Source organism: Ciconia boyciana, chromosome 2 (genome assembly GCF_034638445.1).
Source record: "Ciconia boyciana chromosome 2, ASM3463844v1, whole genome shotgun sequence".
In the NCBI taxonomy this organism is placed as follows: domain Eukaryota; kingdom Metazoa; phylum Chordata; class Aves; order Ciconiiformes; family Ciconiidae; genus Ciconia; species Ciconia boyciana.
In genome coordinates, this window is record NC_132935.1 from 24,849,483 (window position 1) to 24,872,901 (window position 23,419).

At 36.5% G+C, this 23,419-nt stretch overlaps 1 protein-coding gene across 2 annotated transcripts in view; it reads left to right on the forward strand.

The window, feature by feature from the left end:
- The window catches only part of STK3 (serine/threonine kinase 3), a 144,466-nt gene that overhangs the window by 84,992 nt on the left and 36,055 nt on the right, over window positions 1-23,419 (forward strand). For both annotated transcript variants that reach the window (XM_072852132.1, XM_072852131.1), the window contains 2 exons: window positions 419-611; window positions 10,560-10,735. In XM_072852132.1, coding sequence (XP_072708233.1) covers window positions 419-611; window positions 10,560-10,735 — 369 coding nt within the window. The remainder of the gene's footprint in view (window positions 1-418; window positions 612-10,559; window positions 10,736-23,419) is intronic.

Genomic DNA, 23,419 nt, shown 5'->3' on the forward strand with positions numbered 1-23,419 from the left:
GGGCATGATATTTACTTAAGGGTGATCAGCACAAGTCCTTGGTGATAGTCCATTGCAAAACAACCAAATCGCTTTCCATAAAATGTGGTACTGATTTTGGAACCCAAGGAGGTATAATGGGTCATGAATAGCACTGAGATGCTCAAAACTGGCTGCTGATGCAAAGTGGATGTGTGGGCCATGTTTCTAGTATATCCATCCTGCTGTACATCTGTGTGGAAGCAGAAAGTTTTTATTCTTCCTTTACATGGAACATTTTCTATTTTGTAATTTTTTTTAAAGTTTTAAGCCTGGAAGTCTAGCAGTACAACTAGGTCACGTGAAGATATAAAACTAATGAATAAGCATCTAAATGATTGCTTCTTAACTTTGTTTTTTTTAAATGATCTGCTGCATTCTGACAAATGTTTCTTCATAGGATGAAGATGAGCTGGACTCTCACACCATGGTGAAGACCAGTTCGGAGAGCGCTGGTACCATGAGGGCCACAAGCACAATGAGTGAAGGTGCTCAGACAATGATTGAACACAACAGTACTATGTTAGAATCGGACTTGGGGACCATGGTAATAAATAGCGATGATGATGAAGAGGAAGATGGGACCATGAAAAGTATGTTGTTAATTTACTTTTCTATTCTTTTAATAATGTAATATGTTTTCTCATACTGCATGAGAATGTTGTATCATCAGTGGCTTTTAGGCATTGAGTTCTGTGGTTAAAACAGGAGGAGAGGGGTATTTGTGTCTCTAAGTGCTCTCTCTAGTTTGTGGAGAAAAAGAAGGCTATAGTGGGAGATTCAAAGCAGAAGCCTGGTTTTGGTGCTTTGCAAAGTCTCTCTGGAGGACTCTAAAATTAGCCTTCTGTGAATTCTCCCTTGAATTTTCCCTTCTACCGCTTGCCTCTTGCTTTTTGTCTCCTGTCTCACATACATTTGGACCAGTTCCTTGGAGCTAAACCGAAGTAATGTGATTATGTGAGAAGCTGCTTCTTCACTGTCAGCGGTCCTGGGAACTTGTCGGGACTCTCCATGGGTTCAGCAATCAGTACACATCTTGCTGCAAAATTGTTTTGTAACTCATGATCAATTAGCAGATTTTTATTTTATTAACTGAGTGTTATTATTTGAACATATGTTGGAATGTAATTCAATAATGCTTGTTTTAAGGCAATGATCAAAAGATCATTGAAACCTAAGTAAAAAGTCCAAATTGACTTCAGCAGCATGTTGAGGGAGTATGTAACAAAGATAAAAAGATTTGCAAATGTTTTAAAGTATAAAATTATAAGTTACACTGAAATATGCATAAATGGGTATTTGTTAACTATTTAACTTGCATACCTGCGTATTGATGTGCTCATTATTTGGCTGAAGACTACTGCAGAATGGGGCCCACTGAATTTAATAGAATTATTTGCTTGAATGGGCAGCATCAATAGATGAATCTAACTCAGACTGTAGGTTCTTGGTTTCAGGAGGCACAATGTAATGTTTAACTCCAGGCAATTGTTTGGGGGCGAGGAGGAGGTAATAAATAAAGCTAATGTCTCAAGAGTGGAAATCGGTGCCAAATAAATAACTCTGTTGAATGCTTTATAGCAAACATAAAGTTGCATTTGTGTTTGCATATATACACCTGATGTAATTTGTGCAAGATTAGTTGTAAGTGCAAAGCAGGAGTGTTTTCTTTGCAGTTTAATACACAGCAAATTGGAAGGAGGGAGGGGTTTTGTTGATTTGTTGTTGTGGTGGTTTGTTATCTTGGTGTTGGGGTTGTTTTTTTTCTAGCATTCTCAGCAATAAGATAGCAAACATACCTGTTGATTAGTGATTAGTTTAAGTACGATGATTAACCTCATGAAAACACTCAGTATGTGCTTTAATTTGTTTTCATGCTGAAACAGAATATTTGCGTCTCAAACTGTGAGGCTAATGGAGGGTTAGTACAAGTGATCTCAAACTCATCAATTTCAACAAGTTAAGGAAAAGATGAGTGATGCAAAAAAAAAGATATTACAAGCAAATTTGGAGTAAAGGATAATAAAATAATTCTTAGGTTAGAAGTATTATGAAGAAGGGTTTTGTGCAGCCTTTCAAATCACTTCAGGCTTAATAACTATCCATGTAGTTTTTATGTGTGCTGAGAAGAAATACCTGTTAGTGTGCCAAACAGATCAAAAAAGTGTCATTAGGTTTGCACTGCAATCTCTTATCCATGTTCTATTTGTTTGCTATGTTGCTGGAGACATTGTTTTTAAAATGTACTGTTATTTTCCATTTTCAGTTGATTGCAGTAACAATCTGTAGTTAGAAAGGGAATTACCTTTCTACACTTTGGCATTTAGTCAGTATAATTCTTAAACCCATTCTTCATTCTTGTCAAACAAGAATATATAACCTTTGGGACAGCAGGTGTCGGCCCCCCCCACGTTGCTGACTGTCTTGAGACCTGTAACTCCAGTGAAGGAAAGCCAGCAAACTGGAGGTAGCCTGATGGCAGGTGATGGTTTAATCATTCAGCTGGCAAGCAACAGGTTTGATTCCAGCACTTACTCACTGAACTTTCTTGTATTTTGCATTAGACATCCATTGATTTAAAAACTAGAAATAATTCAAGAATGGAGCCTCCACATCTCTCAGCTGAAAATAAATATAAATCATGTCCACTGTAACTGGTCCTCCTCTGGTTCTGTGATTCATGTGCTATGGGCTGAAACAGGAGCAATAGCAAGTGTCCTTTAATAAATGTCACCAGGAAGGGACATACAAATCCTTGCCCTCCCTGAGAGGCAGACATAGATTTTGTGCTTCTTTGTGCTGGACAAAGACACAAGATTTTGGAGATGGGTTGTTTTTTCTAATCTACCTTTATAGGCAAGGTGGGCACTTTCTAGATATTTGATGTTTGTGTGATTTGATGATAATAAATCAGAACAGGTAGTTTAAAAGTACTCTTTGATACTTCTGAATAATAGAACATTGCAAGCAAGAAGCTTGGAGAAATAAACTTAGTTAACTAGAGAAGAGGGATTTAATTTCCTTCCTAGAGACACAAAATATTTATGACAAACTTTTTTTTTTTTTAATTGCTCTTGTGTTTAGTTTCACGTTTTGTTTCCTTCTGCCTTTTGTTTCCCTGCTCAAGGACAAAATAAGAAACAATAATAAGTTTTTATTTATAAGGGTCCATGCTTAGAGGCCTCTGGGAGCCATGACAGAAGATAACTAAAACCATATTTTTTTCACAAATAGGGAATTGTGCCCAGATAAAATTGGGATTTGGAACAAAAAGAGGCCTGTCATCTTACCCCAACATACAGTATATGGCCTAGCAATAAACAACATTTGTGCCTTCTTGCTTAGTATGCCTGTGCATGCTCTGAGCAGAGACTATGCAGTATGTTCCTAGAAGGAGGGAAGAAAATGCAGAATACAGAGAGGTGGGAGGATAGAGCCTAACTTCAGGAGGTTTAACATGGAGTGGAAGAAAGAGTGGGATTGATGGAAGGTAGTACTACTGTTGTTCAGCTGCTTGGATTGTACTTATTTTCATGTAGAAGCTTTTTCATATCTCAATGCAGAGACTGGAATTCAGACCAGCTTCCCTGCATTCCCTTTGTGGCTTTTCGGCAAGGCTTAGTATTAGGGCTTTCTGGTTCACCAAGAGTACTTCTGATTGTTCTCCTTTCTCCTTTTCAGTAACACACCCCCATACCCCCCCCCAATTTATATTTGCCATCTGCTTTGGGCTGGCAAACAAGTTGCCTCTTCTTGCCATTTGGACTTATTCTGGGTTTCTAACTTGCTTCAGACTTCAGTGAAGCTTCTAGATAGTTCCTGGTTGGTAATGAATATAAAGAGTAGGACAGTGAACTAATGAAGTGGCATTTGACAGATAGAATGTAGAAAAGTGGTCAGGTTTTTGTTTTATTACTTTTTGCCCTATAAGACATGAAATGTTTTAGGTTTAGTCAGTATAATTCTTAAATTTTCTTCCTTCTTATCAAACAGAAGAATATAAACTTTGGGACAGCAGTCTTCCTTCCTCTCCCTCCTCCCTCATAGGTGACTGTCTTGAGACCTGTGGTGACTGTCTTGAGACCATAGGTGACTGTAACTCCAGTGAAGGAAAGCCAGCAAACTGGAGGTAGCCTGATGGCAGGTGATGATTTAATCATTCAGCTGGCAAGTGACAGGTTTGGTTCCAGCACTTACTCATTGAACTTTCTTGTGTTACTGTATTATGGGATCCTTGGTTACAGTGGGACATGCACCACGCTGTAGAACCTACATTTTGAAAGGAGAATTCATGACTTGGTTTTATTTACTTATTATTTTTTAGTGATTTCAGTCCATGCAGTGTAAGAGATTGTGACATACTGTAGGTCAGTCTCCTCTGTAATAGGAGGTGGATGCTTGGGTAGCTCTGGATTGATGCTTCATAAGTCTTAGAAAGGCCTAAGTCCCACAGCTGGTTTTTCAACTGAAAAGCAAAAGCTGTTTTATAACAACCTATGACCCAGGCCCTATAGGAATTCAGCAAGGAAGCTTAATTATGGGCTGGTTTCAGTGGTGCTGTAGCACGGGCATTGATATTTCATGGATGTAGTTTTGTTCAAACATGTTTACTGTGCCCCCATTAAGACAGTTTGCTTGATGCCATATGCAGGTGTACTAGTACTTTACTCCTGTATATAATAGAACGAGATGATAGGTGTTTCCAAGACTGTTCCAGTCCTCGAGCCCTCTCCTGTGACTGGTAATAAAGTTGTTCATTTATGCCACTCGTAGTAGTATCTTTTACAAATGGGAGGGTTTTTCTCCCATTTTTTTCTCTTTCTTTTTTAATCCAAAAAGAAAAACATCATGTTGGCAATTCTGCTTCAAGAGCTGTTGCAAAATGCTAGCTTAACATGGATTTTCTTTGTTTTGCTGAAAGCAGAAATAAAGTATAACTCAGCTGGAATGAACTAATGGGTTTATAATAGTAGTGTCATTGAGTATTTTTTCTTCTTCTCCAGAAGGTGGAAAAATAGAACAAAGTTACTGAAGCAGTTTTACCAGTCTCATTCTTAGGAAGCAAAGCAATCTTTTGTACAGGAAACTCTTTTCCCCATTAAAAAGCCTTTAAACTTGAGTTCATAGTCCTGCAAAAAATCTGTGAAGGCTTCAGCTGGTTGAAAAATATGTGGATTTTCCATTTAAATGCCAGTTGCAATTATTTCTGATAAATAGGTATATTATACCTATAAAACAAACTAAATACTGAATGAGGCCTGAATTTGAATCAAGACTTGGGTGCATAAGTCACTGAGATGTGAAAACTGCAAACTCGGTAACCACTTTGTTACACAGCTCTCTGTAGTCAAACATTTCTTAGATACCTCCTTTGGTAGACTCCCAGCTGTTCTGGCCTAAGGAACTGGTGAGCTAGTTTCTGCTGATGCTTCCTTGCGATTCAGAAACTAAGTAGGCTGACCTCTCATTCTCTGAGGTTGTTGTCTAATAGGCATGTATTAGCAGTAGAACTCGCCCACTCATAAAATGCAGCACAATTTCTGCTTAAAATATGGCTGAAGGAGGTGGCTGTGGCAACTTTCTACATGATAGTTTGCTGTTAAGTGCGTTTGCCTGGAGACTGAGGTCAAAATTCCAGACTCTCTTCAACCTTATTGTATTCAAAGCTCCTGCCTCCCATTTCCCAGGAGAATTACTGCCACTGTGTTGTAAGCCACCTTGTGTGGTGAGAAAGTAGTGGTAGGAATGTATGAAATATAAAGCCTAAGTAGTATATGCTGTTGTATAAGCTGTTGTAGCCTTTGTAGTAGAGGTGATAGTCCAAAGAAGGCTAAAAGTTGATTGCAATAGAGCTGCTCACTCTAATAGTGACAAAGCAATGTATTTTGAGGGAATAAAGATACTGACAGGATCTTCACAGAAGCACCGTGGACAGGAGAACCTGATCCCCTAATTTCACCGGAGAAGGCAGCAGGTGGAAATGTTCCTCAACTGAGTGGCAGATGGAGATCTCCAGGATGGGGAAGGCTGTGGAAGCTTGTGGCTTTTGGCAAAAGGAGGAAAGCTTTCCTCTGTAGATTTGCAGCTGCAGAAGAGGTCCAGTACCCTGGTAGTAATGGAGCGAGAGAAAGACTTAGAGAATTCCCATAGAAAATTGTATAAAAACCATAAAACCCCAAACAAATAAACAAAACACCACCACAACCACCCGCCCCCTCCCAGGAAACTGTAGTGGGAGACTCCCTTCTGCAGGAGATGGATGCCCTTATCTTCTGACCTTACTTGCTATCTAGGAAAAGTTATTTCTTGCCCAGGGCCCAGCCCCACAACACTGAAAGACTGCCAGGGCTTTGTCCAGTGCTTAGACTATTGTCTCCTGCTGCCCATCCACATGGGCACGTGCCAATAATACTGCCAGAGGAGACCTTGAGAGTGACCTCAAGAGTAGCTCCAGGGTTATGAGGATGTTCTTGATCATGACGGTGAAGGGAAAAGCCTTGGAGGAGTGGATGGATCCTGTGGGTCAGCGCTTGGTTGTGCCTCTAGTGTTGTTGACAGAGGTTTGACTTTTATGACCGTGCGGCCCTCTTTGAGGATCAGGGACTGCTGTGGAGAGATACGTTGCACCTGACAAAGTAAGGCAAGAGTGGTTTTTGCCAACACTCTGGCCCTGAGTTAGCCAGACCAGCATGGGGAATGTATATGTGGCTCAGCCCAACATAGAGTATAAAAATTTAACAAATAACAACAGAACTTTTTAATGGATTTAAAATCAATTTAATTCTAATAGAATACTTTTGTGTTAGAAATACATCGCTACAAAAGCATTTTTCTTTATAGATGACATCAATTGAATTTGATTAAAGCATGCATTAGAATGGAATGTGCATTCCTTCTTATTTTGAAATGTGTGTTTAGAATTATATATTTTAGTTATGATATGTTTTTGAAACAGTGTAATAGAGTTGGTGTTATGACATTGCCTCATTAATTTTTTCCAGCATACTTTTTGGAATAAATTATCTTATGTAACTATTTGAGGACATCCCCATTGGCTGTATTCCGATCAGGGGTATTGCTGGGGTAGAATGTATGTTTTCACTGTCCATGGTGGTCTCTGTGTTCTGTGGCTTGCCAGCAATTTCTCAGACTGCTGTTTTTATTGTGGCTTTCTTCCCAACGCTGTCTTGAAGTCCTGCAGTGGGCAAGTATAGGGATGATAGAAGAGACTGTGTCAGTCTTAAATGTTGAAACTGTGGCAAATGTTTTTAAACATGATCATCTCTTGTTGAAGAGCAAAGAAAAATAAGAACTGGAAAATCCAAATCCTCCTAGAATTGAACAGTCTATTGCACAATAGATTTTCAGTGCAAGCGTAGAGTGATACTGTTTGTGCTGCAGATTTTTTGTGGCAAATATATAGCTTGTGTAAAAAGTAACTTATTAGATAGTTGAGTGAATGAATTGTCCTTAAAGGAATCTTTATATATTGTACTTTTAAATTACTTGGTTCTTGAAAGACAGTTGACAAGATACTGTTACTCTGTTGTTCATGAAAATTAGAAAAAGTGCTTTCAGACCAAAGTGATCTTCTAATAACCTTACATTTTGCAATAAAAGTGCAACCTACATCAGTTTACTCTGGCATAAAGAGCCTGAGTGTTTTGTAAAGTCAATACAAAAGAGGTAGGAGCCTTCACAGGGCCTTTAAACTAGTAGGTGTCAACCTATCCCATTTTCCATTAAATATTAACTAAAATTGTTTGTGTTAGGTTAGCTAGAGATCTAAAAAAAGTCTCCTTTTTCATTTAATTATTTGTAAAAATAAAATAAAGCCTTAAAAATAAATCTTTAAATAAATCCTTCATTTTTTTGCATTGGGGAAAAAACAAACCTTGAAACACCTCTTGTGCCATCGCTTTGCAGGCATAATATTTCGGGGTTTGTGTGTGAGGTTTTTTTATATTTGCAGTGAAGGTAAGCAGCTCTTGTTCTTTTAAATGGGTTAACTAACTGTATACTAAATTGGAATCAGAAGTGAGTTCTAAATTCTTATTTATCAAAACAAATAGAACAAGTCCTCAAAGTGTAAAATAAATGTGCTTTGCTCATTTTGGAGTAATTTCAGTCCTGTTGACCCACTTTCCTTAATATGCATTTATCAGCAAGGAATTAGGAGGGGTTGGTTTGGTTTTTGTTGGTTTGTAGGCAGTCTTCTATTAAATATATAAGGAAGATATTTATAAATAGCTCTAAAACTTAATAGCAGTGCTTGGAACATCTTTAGTATTTTCTGTTACCTGAAAGAAGGGAGACTATCTCACCCATAATGGACTAACATTTTGGTACTTAGAGTTTCTAACAGAGACACTAGTAATCTTGTTTATAAGTATGTCTCAAAGATGAAACATAAGTACAACCATCTCAGCAGAAGAAAAAAAATGGTTGTGAAAGGCCAGCAATGTGGTGTCCTATCTTTTCGGTACAAATAGTTTCAGGGGTTTTGGGCAGCAATCGGCAAGTAATAAAAAGTTTGTACTAAGAAAATGCATTGTATTTCTGGCTTTAATTCCACCTCCTTCATCCTACTACCTTCTTTTGGATCGGTTTTCTAAATTTATGCTTTGCTAAAGTTTAGTTTCTTCCATTTTTGCCCTTTACTGCTTATTTCTGTAGTTATTTGGCATCCCTGCTGTTTACTTCTCATCCCTTCCTCAGTCCCAGACTCAAGAGATCCAGAAACCTCATTCAAATGATCTTGAGTTCAGTGGGGGCAAACTTTGGAGATTCTGGAGAAGAGGTATCTGTTATGTGGTCTGTTTAAATTCAGCCTGGAGTTTAGTTCACTGAATGTTTTTGTTATGGTCATGGTTGTCATTAATTAAAAGATGATGAGTAGACATAACTGTGATCTGGGATTAGAAAAGAATATTAGAAGAGAACATGGCAACAACTGAGAGAAAAATCAGCTAAAACAAATGTACAAATGTGAGGAGGAGAAGGTGTGTATAGAAACATGGCAGATTGAATGAAGGAATCATCGTGGAGTTGAAGAGAAGCAACTGGAGTCAGGTGCAGTAAAGCCTAGGGCAAGACAGTAGAACGCCACATTAAAAAAGCCAGAAGAAAGTCTTACTAGAACAGAATAACGTTGAAAAAGCAGAAAGAAAAGAACAAGTAAATCAACATGCTATAAAAGATGGCAATACAAAAATAAGCATTAATGGAAAAAATAGTCCACTATTAATCATGCATCAAAATTAGAATTAATTAAAAACTCTTTAGACAGAGGGAATGGGAAGAGATGATGAAATAAGAGGTGAAAGAGGAGGGGGGGGAAACCACTTAATGAGTTAATAAAAACAAATGTAAACCCAGATAAAAAGATCAGCAAATCCTAGTGATCATGTTAAATACAAGCTCAAAAGGTATTTCCAGTGGTTTACCTTTTCACTTGTTAAAACAAGTAGTTCAAATAAAAATTCCCAATTATTTTATTATGCTTATAATTTAAAAATACAGCTCTACCTGTGGGTTGTTCTTTTTCTGTTTGTTTTGTTTTAGTTTGTGTCGTCCCCCCCCCCCCCCCCCCCCCAGTTATTTATATCTCTCATCCTGCTTCATATTTTACTTGTGGAAATGTATTTCATATTTCTCTATGTAGAATGTGTTACACTGCAAGCAAGTACACATTTCATGAGTCAGTGCTATGCAGAATATAGTCTCTGAGGTGACAGTTATGTAGAACTACTAAAGCATTTCTTATGTTTTATTTATTGTTCTATTTAGTAATGAATTTGCTTTGAAATCCGACAAATGAAAACAAATTTAAGTCATTTAGGGTTGTAGTTTAGTTTCAGTCATTTAGTTTCATGAAAAGGATAATAAAATGGGCGTTCATGCTGATCTTGATCTGCTTCGTAAAGCTTTTGCAGCTGCGTAGATGATGACAAAAATCCCCCAGGGTTTCCACACCATGGAGATAGGGTGCTTTGCAGCCATCTGTAGAGCGTGATCCCATAATTTGCTGAGAATCCTCATTAGCAATGAATTTAATTAAGCAGTGTCTAGACACAGTTCATGCAGTTGTTTTTTGGAAGTTCTTTTTCTAAATGATTTTTAAATTGCGCCTTTGGTGAAACTGATGGAACTCTGTTGCTTTCCTACAAGTGTCTGTGGACCAGGCCTTGAAGTTAGGGGCATTCAGCACCCAAAGGGATGCTTAGCACCTTGTGTTATTCAGTCTCTATAACAACAAATAGATATTGCATGAAGTAACTTCTAATATTATTTGTGTGTGCAACTCTGAAATGTCTTGAACATTTCTCCATGGTTTATCTTGCTACAAAAATATCATTCTTCGCCTATGAGTTTTCATGCCAAAGATCCTCAGGGAACAAATGGAGACTTGCACCACATACGATGACTGTATTAGTTTCTGTAACATCCAAGAAAATTAATAAATTGAGTTTATTTTATAGTGCAGTAAATCTTTAATTTTTAAATACTTTTAACTTCCTTTCTTTTTTCTTTCAACTAAGGAAATGCTACTTCACCACAAGTTCAAAGACCTTCTTTCATGGACTACTTTGATAAACAAGATTCCAAGAATAAAAGCGCTGAAAACTGTAATCAGAACATGCATGAACCTTACCACATATCCAAAAACGTTTTCCCTGATAACTGGAAAGTCCCTCAAGATGGAGACTTTGATTTTGTAAGTATATTTTTATTGTTTACCTTCTTGCATGCTGCTTATTTTATATGTGCCAAAAATAGTTAATCCCTTTTGATAACTATGTTAATACAAGTAAAATAGGTAAACTTTCAAAAATATAATCCAATTATCTAATCTTAATGCCTCATCCTGGTTGTTGAAATAAGAACATTTGCTTAACGCAGGACCTTTTTAATGAGGAGTGGTATGTGACATTACGAATATACTTCTTTGTAACTACTTTTTTTATTCTTAAAGTATTTTTGGTTCTTTATAACTTTATGTGTTATAACAACTTTTAAAATTTGACCCAGTTCTATTAAAAAAAAAAAATTGCTACAGGCATGGAATATTGTTGTCATGTTTGCTGGATATCTCAGTAAAATGATAAGCATTTTAAACTGGATTGGAGCCGCTTAATCATTCTCCTTGAATATGGTTAAGACCACCTACTGTTTTGCACAAGCCAGCTTGTTGGTACTGTTCCAATAGTGCACATCTCTCTACACAGAATTATTCTATCTAACACCAGTCTGTCTATTTCAGGGTGGGGTTCTCCCCCCTCCAAAATAGGTATAGTTTATTTCTTTTTGTGTATGTTGCAAATTATAACAGTGGTAAAAAGAAAATGTTCCTAAGTTATAGGTTGCTCTTACAGTGACATAAATAATTACTGTTTCGAGACTTGTAGATAATTATACCTGTTTTTCACCTTTGTTAATTTTTTTAACATGTTTGAATGAAAGCATTTAGTTTATCTGTTGTAGATTAAACATGTACTTAACTGCAGTGCAGTAGCTAAATATGATCACATGGCACCTTTTTGAAAGTACACTTGGGATTTGGAGAAAAGTGTTGTGTTTAATTTTAGGTGACAGCTGTAGGTGTGGGATTTTTTTTCCCCAGTTTTCACTTACTGCATTTCTACATAAAGCTGACTCTTACATTTAAGCTACTGGAGTAAAGCCAGTTAAATAGCACAGTACAAGCTGTGGCTGCTGGGGGGTTTTTTTAGGCTTTTTTTTTTTTGACCATAAAATGCAATAGTCATCATCCTGATAATTGACTAACAAAATAATTATTTGCACTATTCATTGGAAAATAACTGGCCGTTATTTGAGTGGGGTTATTATGGTGGCAATAAAATTGCCCTTGGAACAATTTAAGATTCATCCTATCTTTTCCATTACTTGTTAAGAAATGCAAGCAAAAATGCCTGTAAATGCTAAGATCTTGATTCTGTAAGTGCTTATTCATGAATAATTCGCACATGGATAATCCTGTGGAACTTGTTGACATTGCTTGTACATATTAAGTTGCCTTTTTGAAATAGGAATTTGTCCTAGAACCAAACCTGAGGAGTTCTGATCTTCATAAACTGAATACTCTCTGTTGTAGGCAAACCTTGCTAGTGGTCTTAGACTGGCAAGTCAAAGACTTCAGAATCATAGAATCATAGAATGGTTTGGGTTGGAAGGGACCTTTAAACATCATCTAGTCCAGCTTCCCTGCCATGGGCAGGGACACCTTTCACCAGTTGCTCAAAGCCCTGTCCAGCCTGACCTTGAACACTTCTAAGAATGGAGCATCCACAACTTGTCTGGGCAACCTGTTCCAGTATCTCATGGAAGTTACGTGATGTGCAGTTTGTCCTTGACTTCCTAAAAAGGCAGTGTTGTAAGGCTTGTTGCTACAAAATGATTCTGATTGAAGACCAAATAGGATTTAAAAAAAAAAAAGTGAATAGCTATTTGCGTGGGCAGTGTACGTAGTTAGTGGGGGGGAGGGGGTTGTTTTAAGCATGTCAAAAGCCAAATATTTCCCTATATAAGCCAGCTGAAGAAAGAGTTTAGGAAGACTCTTCAATAATGGAGGTGCTTCAGAGTAGTCCACTCAAGAATACATTTCTCTGAAGCATCTGGTACCAGCTGATGTCACACAGGATATTGGTTTTAACGGCCTACTGGTTTGAACCATAGGCAATTATTATTTATTTATATATTCTAGAAGCACTTCTATTTATATTTTAGACAGTGAGTGGCAGTATTGGTAAGTGGCCTGCAAGAGACTTTCTGAAAGGATAAATCAGTGGGCAGCATGCATAATGTATTGTCTACTCTTTGTAAGATCAACATGAATGGTTTCAGTTGCTGACATGAAGTCTTTAAATGATTGATGAAAGGGAAAAATAATGGAAACTTCTTGTACTAAATTCCATTCTATTTTGTTTGGAATTAGCCTTAATGGGGTCTAGAAGAGGATCCTAACAGTAAATGCTGATAGTCATCATTTTATTTAAAAAAAGGGATTGATACAATAGAACTAAAATATAAATGATCAAAATCTAACTTAATGCTAGAATAATAGTACTCCAACTTTCTATGTAGAGGAGGAGGGGTGCCCTGTAAGTTGGAGATCACCAAACTCATTTGCTGAATGATACCATTATTCTTATTTACCCATATACCCTTGTAAGCCGTACATAGCATGTCAGTGCTGGCAGCCAAGAAGTGATTTACTTGTAAGCCAGGGGAGAATGACAGTGCCATGCTAAGGAGAGATACTCAAGTGTATCAAATGGAAAGACATACAAGTTTATTAGTGTATGTGTCTGTTACAGCATAAGCTAGAGAAGCAAAAGTGCCATTGAGGTGGGAGGGAGAAGGGAACAAGAGGAAGAAAAAATCCTTATATATCCCTGCAACTAATCAGTTTGCTTATTTCTGTGTATAAGGTGAGACCTGCAGAACTGGAAGCTAATTCTTGTGGCCAAATGATGCATTTGCTTTTAGGTTGCAGTGATATTTTATCCTATTCCAGGTATATTTTGCTGTTTGATAAAACAATACATAGTTATTTAATTTGTTTAAATATATATATACATGTAGTGCTGGTATAGCAGTTAGTCTTACACACTTGCTGCTGTTTTTAGATAATGTAAATAAATGATATAGGAAACTTTTCATAAGGTGGATAAATGAATGTATAAAATAATGCAAAATCAACTTAGCACAAAGTCTGGTTTGAAAGTTTTTGTGTGGGCATAGTTTTCTGCCCTGACGTAAATGTTTTAAAAACTCCTTGCCAATGAAAATAGAAGACTACTTCCAAGAAAATAAGATGCTTTGGTCATCAATCTGAGATTTAAAAAAAAGTAATTTTAGCAGCCTTTTTTCTTCTGTAAGTACATATTTATGCTTTGTTTTTCACTGTTGAAGTACATCTGGTTTGAAATTCAAAAGCTGATCTTATTTCTTTTTCACTAATGCCATATGGGAATTTGAGTTCCATCTCTGTTGGTCCTGCGGACCTTCAGTTCTGTGATCCATCTGTGCTGGCTATTGAGGTAATGTTCTATCAATTGATGAGAAAAAATTGTCACTGCAGTTTTGCATTGTATTGAATGAGATATATTGCAAATAACTTTAACTAGACTGAATTCTGGTACTGTATAGTCACCTTGAATATTACATTACTCCAAATTTACCCTGTTATGTATGCTTCAGGACTAAGGTGCTGTTTTCCATGCATAAGAGCTGTTTGGGGTTTTTATACTATGTTTCTTCTTGCTTTTTTAAAAAAAAACCAAAACCAACCCCAAACATTTTGGAATGTTGTCTTTCCTGTGACTAAGCATTTGTATAGGGTTGCTTTTATTGATCTTTGTTTTCAATTATTTTGTTGTCTATTTTTGTTGTCTCATGATAAATTCTGAAAACCAAAAGCATGGGTCTTTCATATCAGTGAAACTTAAAGAAATTTATTTCTGGGGAAGTACTTGTAAATGTTTTGTTTTGGTTTGGTTTTTTTCCACTTCAGCCTTTGAAATGGAAGTGTTGAAGCTCTGACTGGATATAAATCTTACAAAAAACAAACTAGTGTTTATTCTAACTTCAGCTTTAATATTAAACTTTTAATACATATTTCACACTCAAGGATCGTAGTGGATTTTCGTTTTCAATGAATACTATCAGACTATAGGCAATTCTTTTACACACTTACATTATTTTTAAGGGACATGCAGCAGATGGCAAAATTAAAGCAGTATATTTAACCCTAATTCTGTCAGTTTTACTTGGGGTTAAGTGATGTTTTATTCGCAGCAAACCTTGATGCCAGTAGGTCTAATCAACAAGTTACTACTCATTGTGAGGAAAAGTGGCATAATGTCTTTGAGTAAGTAAAGATGCGGTGAAGCTATATGGTGTATGGGTATGATATTCATAGAAATGTTAATGATGCATGGTATAAGCAGCTTTTCATAATGAGGCTTAACTGTTGAATGGGCCAACTTTCAGTCTTCGCTCACAAGTCAGCAGTTTGGAGCAGAGTGCTGAATTAGAGCAAAAGATGTGTTTGTTTCAACCATTTAAGTGACCAGTTCTTTTAAGAACAATTGTTTTTTCATAGATATTATGTATTTGTATGACCATGTTGCTATTATAATAGCTTTGTTCTTTCCAGGAATGTTTTCCATGAGATATGTACATGCTGGAGAGAGCTGTGTATTAAATGAGCAGTATAACTGCAAGGTGTTGTTGAAGCACCTTGCTCTAATTTCTTTTTGTCTTTCACAGTTGAAGATTTTGTGATATTTTGTATAGCATTTATCATGTTTTTATGGGCATTATAGAAGATAGTTTTACTAAAAAAGGCGAACTTTTAATAAGCAAGAAGTGCTTGAAATTTTTATCATGTGGGGAAAAACATGTAAATCTTAGCTTGCTAGATTAATGTGCTATGTGTACACGTTGTTAAATAACCCACCGCTTACATTTTTTTTCTGTATCATAACATTTTACATCTCATTAAGATATAAAATTGCTTTGTAAATTCTTCTAGCCTGTAGTAATGTGTGTTAGTGTGGGACACGATGTTAACAAAGGATTTACATGAACAACAGTGAAGTGATATCTAATTGATGATAACCTATGAATTAACATTACTCAGAATGAGTTGCTAAACTTCATTTGCACTGATTGAATATGTTACTTCATTTTAAATGGCTCATTTACTTTGTTATGAGATGATACAATGTAAAAAGGCAAATCTATTTATTATAGCAATGCTAGGGTAATGATTTCTGTCTTACTAGAATTATTTCCAAACAGGAATGGTGTCCAGATTGTTAAATATTAAACAGTGAACACGTAGATCATGTTTTGCAGTAACTGCAGTATCATGTTTAAGTAGATGCATTTTGGGTGACTTAGAGATTCTGGAATAGCAACAAAATTTTAAAAAGCCATCTGTTACCCTAGGCAGAATGTTTCTCTGGGTTTCAACCAGGACAAATACATTAGAATATAATAACTGTCAAAGAATAGTATTGAGATACTGAGCAATTTAGGTAACATTAATAAACATATAATGTGACAATTGATTCGGTAAAAAAGTACATACCATAGAATGACTGAAGTCTGTGTAGAATTTAATTAAAACTTCAGTAATAAAGCTAGGCTGAGTTAGCTTCATTGGAAATACTTCTTTGTCCAAAATCTTGGCCAGGTTTACTCTGATTTTATTGAAGCAGCAGATGAGTTTGTTTGGTACAGTCTTCTTTCTAATTAATGGGAATGAATGCATTTCATCTATTTTCAACCTTTTGAGATTCTCTTCTAAGTAATTTGAAAATTTTAAATGAAATATTAACATATATTCATTTTGCTTTGTTTTTAATTAGTTGCTTGAATATCACAAAGCATTTCCAGATGCTGACAGGAAGAATGTTTTCTTAACTAAGCAAATACAAAACTTAGGTTTCTGGGTTTGCATGGGCTGTATGCATATGAGAGAAACAGAAGATTATTTACAATGTCATATAGTTAACGAAAGTATTATTTGTGTCAGCAAACTGCATGCAGAATTTCATTAATTTCAGTTCAGAGACTGCTAAGAGAGGAGAGAGTGGAAAATGAATATAATGAATATAATATGCTTTATCCAGCTCATTTTTTGAGGACAGTGTGAACCTTAGCAGTGAAGGTTTCCTGTACGTCTTATAATAGGCGTCTGGTACAGAAGCTTCTTGTGTGTTGAGTGGTTATTTAAAAAAATGAAAAGTGTGGGGGTAATTCAGTGGGAGAGAGATTCATATTAGGAGTCCACTGTGGATGGTTTGCAGGTCATGGTCGTGGTTTTTTAGGCTTATCATGCAGCTGTTCAGGCAGACAGTGGGGAGGTTGTGCCAGCCTGACATGTAAACTAAAAATGTATTAGTGGTTGGTGTTTTGGGTTTGGTGGGGTTTTTTTGTGGGTTTTTTTTTTTTTTTCTTTCCATTAGGCAAAGAGCACGGACCAACCTATGACAATTTTTTTTTTTAAACTCTAAGTCAAATACTGGCTGATTTAACTAAATCCTGTTTGTATATTCTGACCACAAACGGAGAATTATTTTTCTTGCAGAGAGTGGGGGAATACTGAGCAGGGTGTTTCTCCAACTGTTATTGAATATAGGATCCTTTATCTTTGAATATGTCCCTTCTTTCCCTATTAGTATAGAAGTAAATAATTGAAAATCAAGCCTAGTAGTTTGGTTTTATACATAACTAAATTGTTTAGGCTGTAAACAGAATCAATCCTTTCTGTTTATCTTAAGTTGTAGATTATTTTAAAGCTGTTAGTCTGATCACTGACTCATTCATGTCAAGGTGCCAGTGCTGTACTTTTGCAGTTTTGGAAGGTGAATCGTGCCATCTGACAAAGACTAGATGAATTTTGTATCCTAAAAGAGCACAGAAGACACCCTTGTAGGCTAAAAACCTTTTTGCATTCTTACATGTGAAAAACAGAATTGAAGTTTTTTTACTTATCACTGGAATGTCCTCTGAAGATAAGACAAGAACTCAGGCTTGAATTGCAGCAATTTATTTGAAGTTAGTAAGAAGAATGTCTAATAGGATAACAATGTGCCACAGCAGATTGCCTCAGAAGGTTGGAGAAGTTGCCATTATTGTGAGTGTTAAAGACCTGGTTAGATAAACATGTCACAAATGGTTTTGGTGGAGTTGATCCCGCTTGGAGCAGAGGATTGTTATAGGTGACCTCGTCCTGTAAATGTTTCCAATGGCCTTATTTCCTATGGCTTTTTAAGCTACTGCTGACAGCTGATGTTTGTAATCATAAAAGGTGTTGAGAACACATAGGTCTTACAAGCTCAAGCTCTCAAAAATAGTGACATACTTAATTTGTTTATTAGGAGTGTCAGTATCTTGGAGAGCTAGACCTTGGGTAACCTTGACAGTTTTTGCAATTAGCAGTCAACTATTATTTCCAAACGTGAGTCTGCCTCTGGAAAATTTTAGCCAAGATTCAGTCAATAAAACTTAACCATGTTTTCTCTCCTGAAAGTTTAAAGCATCCCTGCTGCCTTATTATATCATGTCAAACAGTTTCAGTGTGCAATGTGTTTTTTAATTAGAAGATAGTTTCTAGTGAGAAGACACTGAAAAATAAGTTTTGAAGTGAACTTTCAGATTCTTAGTATAAAGAATGAAACTACTTCACTCCAAAGAGTTTAAATGCTTGCATCATCTAACCCCACCCCCGCTTTTTTTTCTCATTAGCTCGAATAGAGAGACTGAAGCATAGCTTTAGTGTATATATTCAGTTATATAGCAGGTCTGTAATTTGTGCATAGTTTAAGAACAACAAAGGAAAGAAATGAGTGAAGCTGATGAGCTGGGGCAGTGCTGCTGGTTTAAAGTAACATCTTGTTACCTTAGTAACCAGTTGTCTGTACTAATATACCTCTTTGAGATCATTGTGTAATAGCTAAGTAATGTGTATAGCCTAGAAAGAGCTTTGAAATACTTGGAAAAAACAGTTTTGGCTGGACAAGTTTTAGATTATCCCTTTTTGTCCATCAAACCAATTCAGTTTCAGGTCTCTCTGTTTTCTCTTAGAAAAGGGGGGGGAGATATTTAATCCAAATAGTTTCCATGTTGCATGAATCACTGTTAATGTCAAGACAGCGTACCACACCTTTGTGTGTAATGTCTGATCCCCACACTGAGTGCTGACACCGAGGTGCGTGTTCTACTTCAGGGTTTTGGCAGAATTCTTTGAAATCATGTCTATGACAGTATCATGAAAATTTACCACCAAGAAACAAAATCTGTTCTCCTACTCTTTGCTATGATGATTAATGATAATGAAAAGAAGTAAAAATAAAACTTGCCTCAGGAGAGTGGGTGACTGGAATTTTGCAAGACTGTTTTAAATTAATTTTTGTAACTCCTTAGGTTTGAAGAGTATTTCCTCATTATGTGGTTTGGTAAAGAACATGGGATGTTTTTTTCAGTTTAGCTGTTTTCCTTTTTTTTTTTTTAATTTTTTACTGTACTCAAATAGGAATATGAGAAATTGTCAGATAAGATTCTAGCAATTTAACAGAAAAAAATTTTTTGATTAGTTCAGTGTCCGTGTGGCTGACTCTCAATAATCGAAAAACTTGTATTAGATTTCTGTGCCTCATGTTTTGATCGGCAGCCAATAAGTACCATGTGTAGGCTATATATTAAGCATAAATGTTAACAATATTTCATAAACAAAATACTGGAAATTAAATGGGTGACATTTAATACTATTGAGCTTTATGAAGAACGGAAAAAATTCTGTGTGGTTTTTGTTTGCAAATAACTTGCAGAATTTGAAGAAAGACTTCTGCATTAAGGCATTGACTTCAAACAGAGGGCTCATAATACTTGGAGTTCTTTGTTATTTGGAATTAATATCTTCAGATAGCTGATTAGATTGGACTTAGTATACATTTACCAAAACCAGGGATTGCCCAGAATATTTTGGTTTACATGTAAATTTTATTTGCTTTTCTTATAACTTGCATAACTCAGAGATAAAAGGGAACTCCTATGAAAGTTGAAAGCAAAATCTGTATTTCTATAAGAATACACTTACTATTCTCATTTACTTGTATTTTAGTAATGTGTGAAATTTATACATTAAAATGATCTAGATGTCATTGTTTTACATTAGATCTCTGCCTATAGATGCCTTATAGCCCACATTTACTTTTGTTTATTTGGAGTTGTAGCATTGCTATGTACTAGTCATTTTATTTTTGGTGAAAAAGGTGAGGATTTTTATAGAGATGTGCGCTGTGTAAAGCTGTAAGCTAACTGTTTGGAGACTGGATTTTTTTCATTCATTGTTGTTGTTATTTGTGTCTTGATAAAAGTGTGCCTCATGGACAGCACCAGTACCTAAAAAGGTAAAAAAACCCTATGTAAAATCACCCAAGGTGTGGGGGGAACGACACAACAAAACCACAAAATTAATTTGGCAAGTTTTTATACCTATTTTATAGTGTTATATGAGTAACAATTTAAAAATAAAGCTATGTAAGCCCAGTATCTAAAGCTGCAGCTATTGACAAACTCTCTGTAGAAGGGTTAATCTCATACTTGCTAAAGTCAGTGGCAAAGCTCCTACTGATGGCAATGTTAAGTTTAGCTGCTCAGATTATTAAAGAAGACACTTTGATTTGTGTGCCTAAATATAAAACTGCATTTAGTTTTAGGGTTAGAAATTTCACAGCTTAGACTGTTTCTCTCAGCATTCCTTAGTTTAGGGCAAGTATGCCTAGTTCTGAGGAAAGAAATACCTGAAGAATTAATGCTTATTTAGCATCTACTTAAAGATCTTGGTATTGCTTACATTTACGTTTGTGTTGACAGTGGGAGTTCTACAGATATAAGAATACTAGTAAAAAAATTCAGTTTCTTAACCTAAATAAGACATATGAGGACAAAATTGCTCTGTAGGAAAGCTCTAAAGGTACAGTATCATGGCTATGGCTGTTTCAAAAATCTGCTTGATGCTCAGCTGAGAACCCTGACTGCATTTCCCTGACATTTTTTAGTGTGCCATAGTGAGAACAAAAACAAGTTAGCTGAAACCATTTTGAAGAATTTAACTTATTTTACTTTGCATTGCAGCAGACTAGGGTCATGGACAAGGTTAGATCTTCAGCTGAGAAGCAGAAGCTTTGCAAACTGTGCGACCTTGACTGCATGATACTGTATAAGCATACTGTAGTGCTTGTAGATGTGAATTAGGTGGAACTTTCTAAAAACATGTTTGAATTTTTTTTCCCTCATGGTGTCACTACAGCCCAATATATTTAGTTGTTTTTTATATTTTAATATTCTTCTTTCAAGTAAGAATGGAGGAAAAAATGTTCTTCGAAGACACTTACAGACCAGACTTCCCCATCACCCCAAAAATTTCTCTAGATCCAAAAAGTTCTCTTAGTAAAAATGAGCTGTCCCAAAATGACTATCTCTTTATTTTGTTGAGTCCTCTTTGAAGATTGTGCTTTTTGGCATAGGGAATTACTTTAAGAAGTGTGTGAACCGAAGAGCAGGCTTTCTTACTGGGAGCTCCTTGGGCATTGGTCCCACTGGAACCTGGAGGAGGTGCTTATATTTTTTTAAGGTAGTTCTTCATGTGCTTATAGTGCAAGCATTTGGGGCTTTTTTTTTTCTTCAGTGTCAGCTGGATTATCACTTTCACAGAATGATCACTTATTTTTCATTGCAATTAATTGTTACTTTAAGATTGCCATTAATTATAGTCATGTGTTCTAAATGCCGTCCACACACAAGAAGAATGTGCACTCTACAGAGATGGATAATCACCTCAAGATGAGAACTACTATCCTGATAATGTTCCTAGAGATAGAAATGTGATATTTCAGTGGGGCTTGTGGTGTGTGTGTATGGGTGGAATGGGCTTTTTATTTTGCTTTTGCAAAGTTAGAAATTTCATTGCTATTTCTGTCTTTCTAAAGCATTGCCATTAACTAATAGAATACCACTGTGAGTCAAGATAAAGAGGCTGATGTAAGTAAGCATACATTCAGACAGATTAAATTAAATTAACGAAGACATTAAATTAAAAAATGAAACTGACACTTGTCCTTTGGGATTTTGTCTGTGACTAATGATTCACTGAGATGTGAGCACCTGTGTGCAGCCCACCATCAACACTACTTCTGAGAAACAGAGGAGGAATTGGTAGGAGTGTGTTGAACATAGTGCAGCTTGGTGTGTTTCATTTGTTGTCTCTTGAGCTGGTTAATTTCCTTGTCATGCATTTTAAAGAGACCTGGTTTACAGGGGTTGTTTTCCCTACATCAAGTTCTCCAACAACTGCTAGCATGTTTTAAATGGTACTGTAACATAGAGCCTTTTGAAGGAATGACGTTATGGCCAAATAATCCACCTTTCACTCATGCTCAGTGGGTAACAGGATTTAACTCCCAGATTGTGCAGTGCCCTTTTAGTTAAAAAACAAAACCCAAAAAAACCAAAAAAGAAAAAACATAAGCCCCAAACAGTTTGCAGAGTAAAGGATATTTGCAGAGAAAAAGAGATGGAAAAGAGCTGATGCCTCTGAAGGGGATTTCTGAAGGATTTGAGAGAAGGAGTGGTAGGTGGAGGGAGGCCAAACCCAGTGTTACTTAAGCATCCCTGTGGCCCGTGAAACTCAAGAGCCTTGTTTTCTCCTTTCTGCTGGCTGATGACACTATGGCAACAGCCCACTGATCATCTCAGAGGTGGGCTAATTCAAAACTACAGGGGAAAACAGTGACGTTGGAAACAGTGGTTAGTTTGAAACTACCTGACCTGTTTTCCATGTTTTAAAGAGCTGTTGCTACGGCAACAGCAGCTCGCTGAGGACCAAGTGCTGCTAAGTTTCAGAGGTTCAGCAGTCATGTGCGCATGGAGGGGGTGTATCACTTCCAATGCCAAGCTGTGTTCCTGCACCCGTCTTTTTTACAAATACCTATGTTACCCTAGAATTAGCACAGATACTTTAGAAAACATATTACCTAAGTCCTAATGGAGCAGTTTACTAATCTAGCTTGATTTCAATTCAGTTCTTCCTTTGTTCATCTTCTCTATCTTATTGCAGCTTCCCAAAATAGAGCACCTCCAAAGAATGGTAGTTGCTATATCCTGTGGTCCTCAAACTGCCCTGTCACCAAACACCATGATCATTTTGTTCTGCAATTCCATATCCCATGTTATGGAAGTCAGCAAACATAAGCTGTTTGACCATGGGTTAGGGAGAAAGTAATTCCAGAGCCGAGATGCCTTCATTGAAAAATAGCCTGACAGTTTTAATCAGTGAATTAGTATCTGAAATGCCTCTGCTGCTGGCAGTTGCCATTGTAACATATGGGAGAGAAAGGATTTTGCAGATGGTCAATTCAAGAAACTATTTTACAGCTTTAAATTGAAAATCAGTGCAGCGAACTTCACCTGGCATCTGGAGTGTACTGTGCTTATTGTGAAAACTGTCACTTAGTAAGTGGACAACAGTACAGTATGCTAACAGAAATGTTTGATTAGTAGGGGTGTAATCCAATTTTCAATTTAGTGCAATGTTTTTATTACTGCATGAGAAGAGTGACTGTAATGTGATCCATGTCTGAAGGGAAAGTACATTCTTGCCACACACAAATTTCAAGAGAAGTCCTCGTCATAGCTGCACCTTGGATACGCAGGAGTAGTTGGGAGCCCAGCGAAGCATCTTAGTTATAGTAATACTGGAGCCTCTGCATTACTAAGTGGGAGCTATGAGAAGAAAGAACACTCTAGCTAGCTGCTTCCCCCCCCCCCCCAAATCTATAAGTGGTATTTCAGACTTGCTCATGTT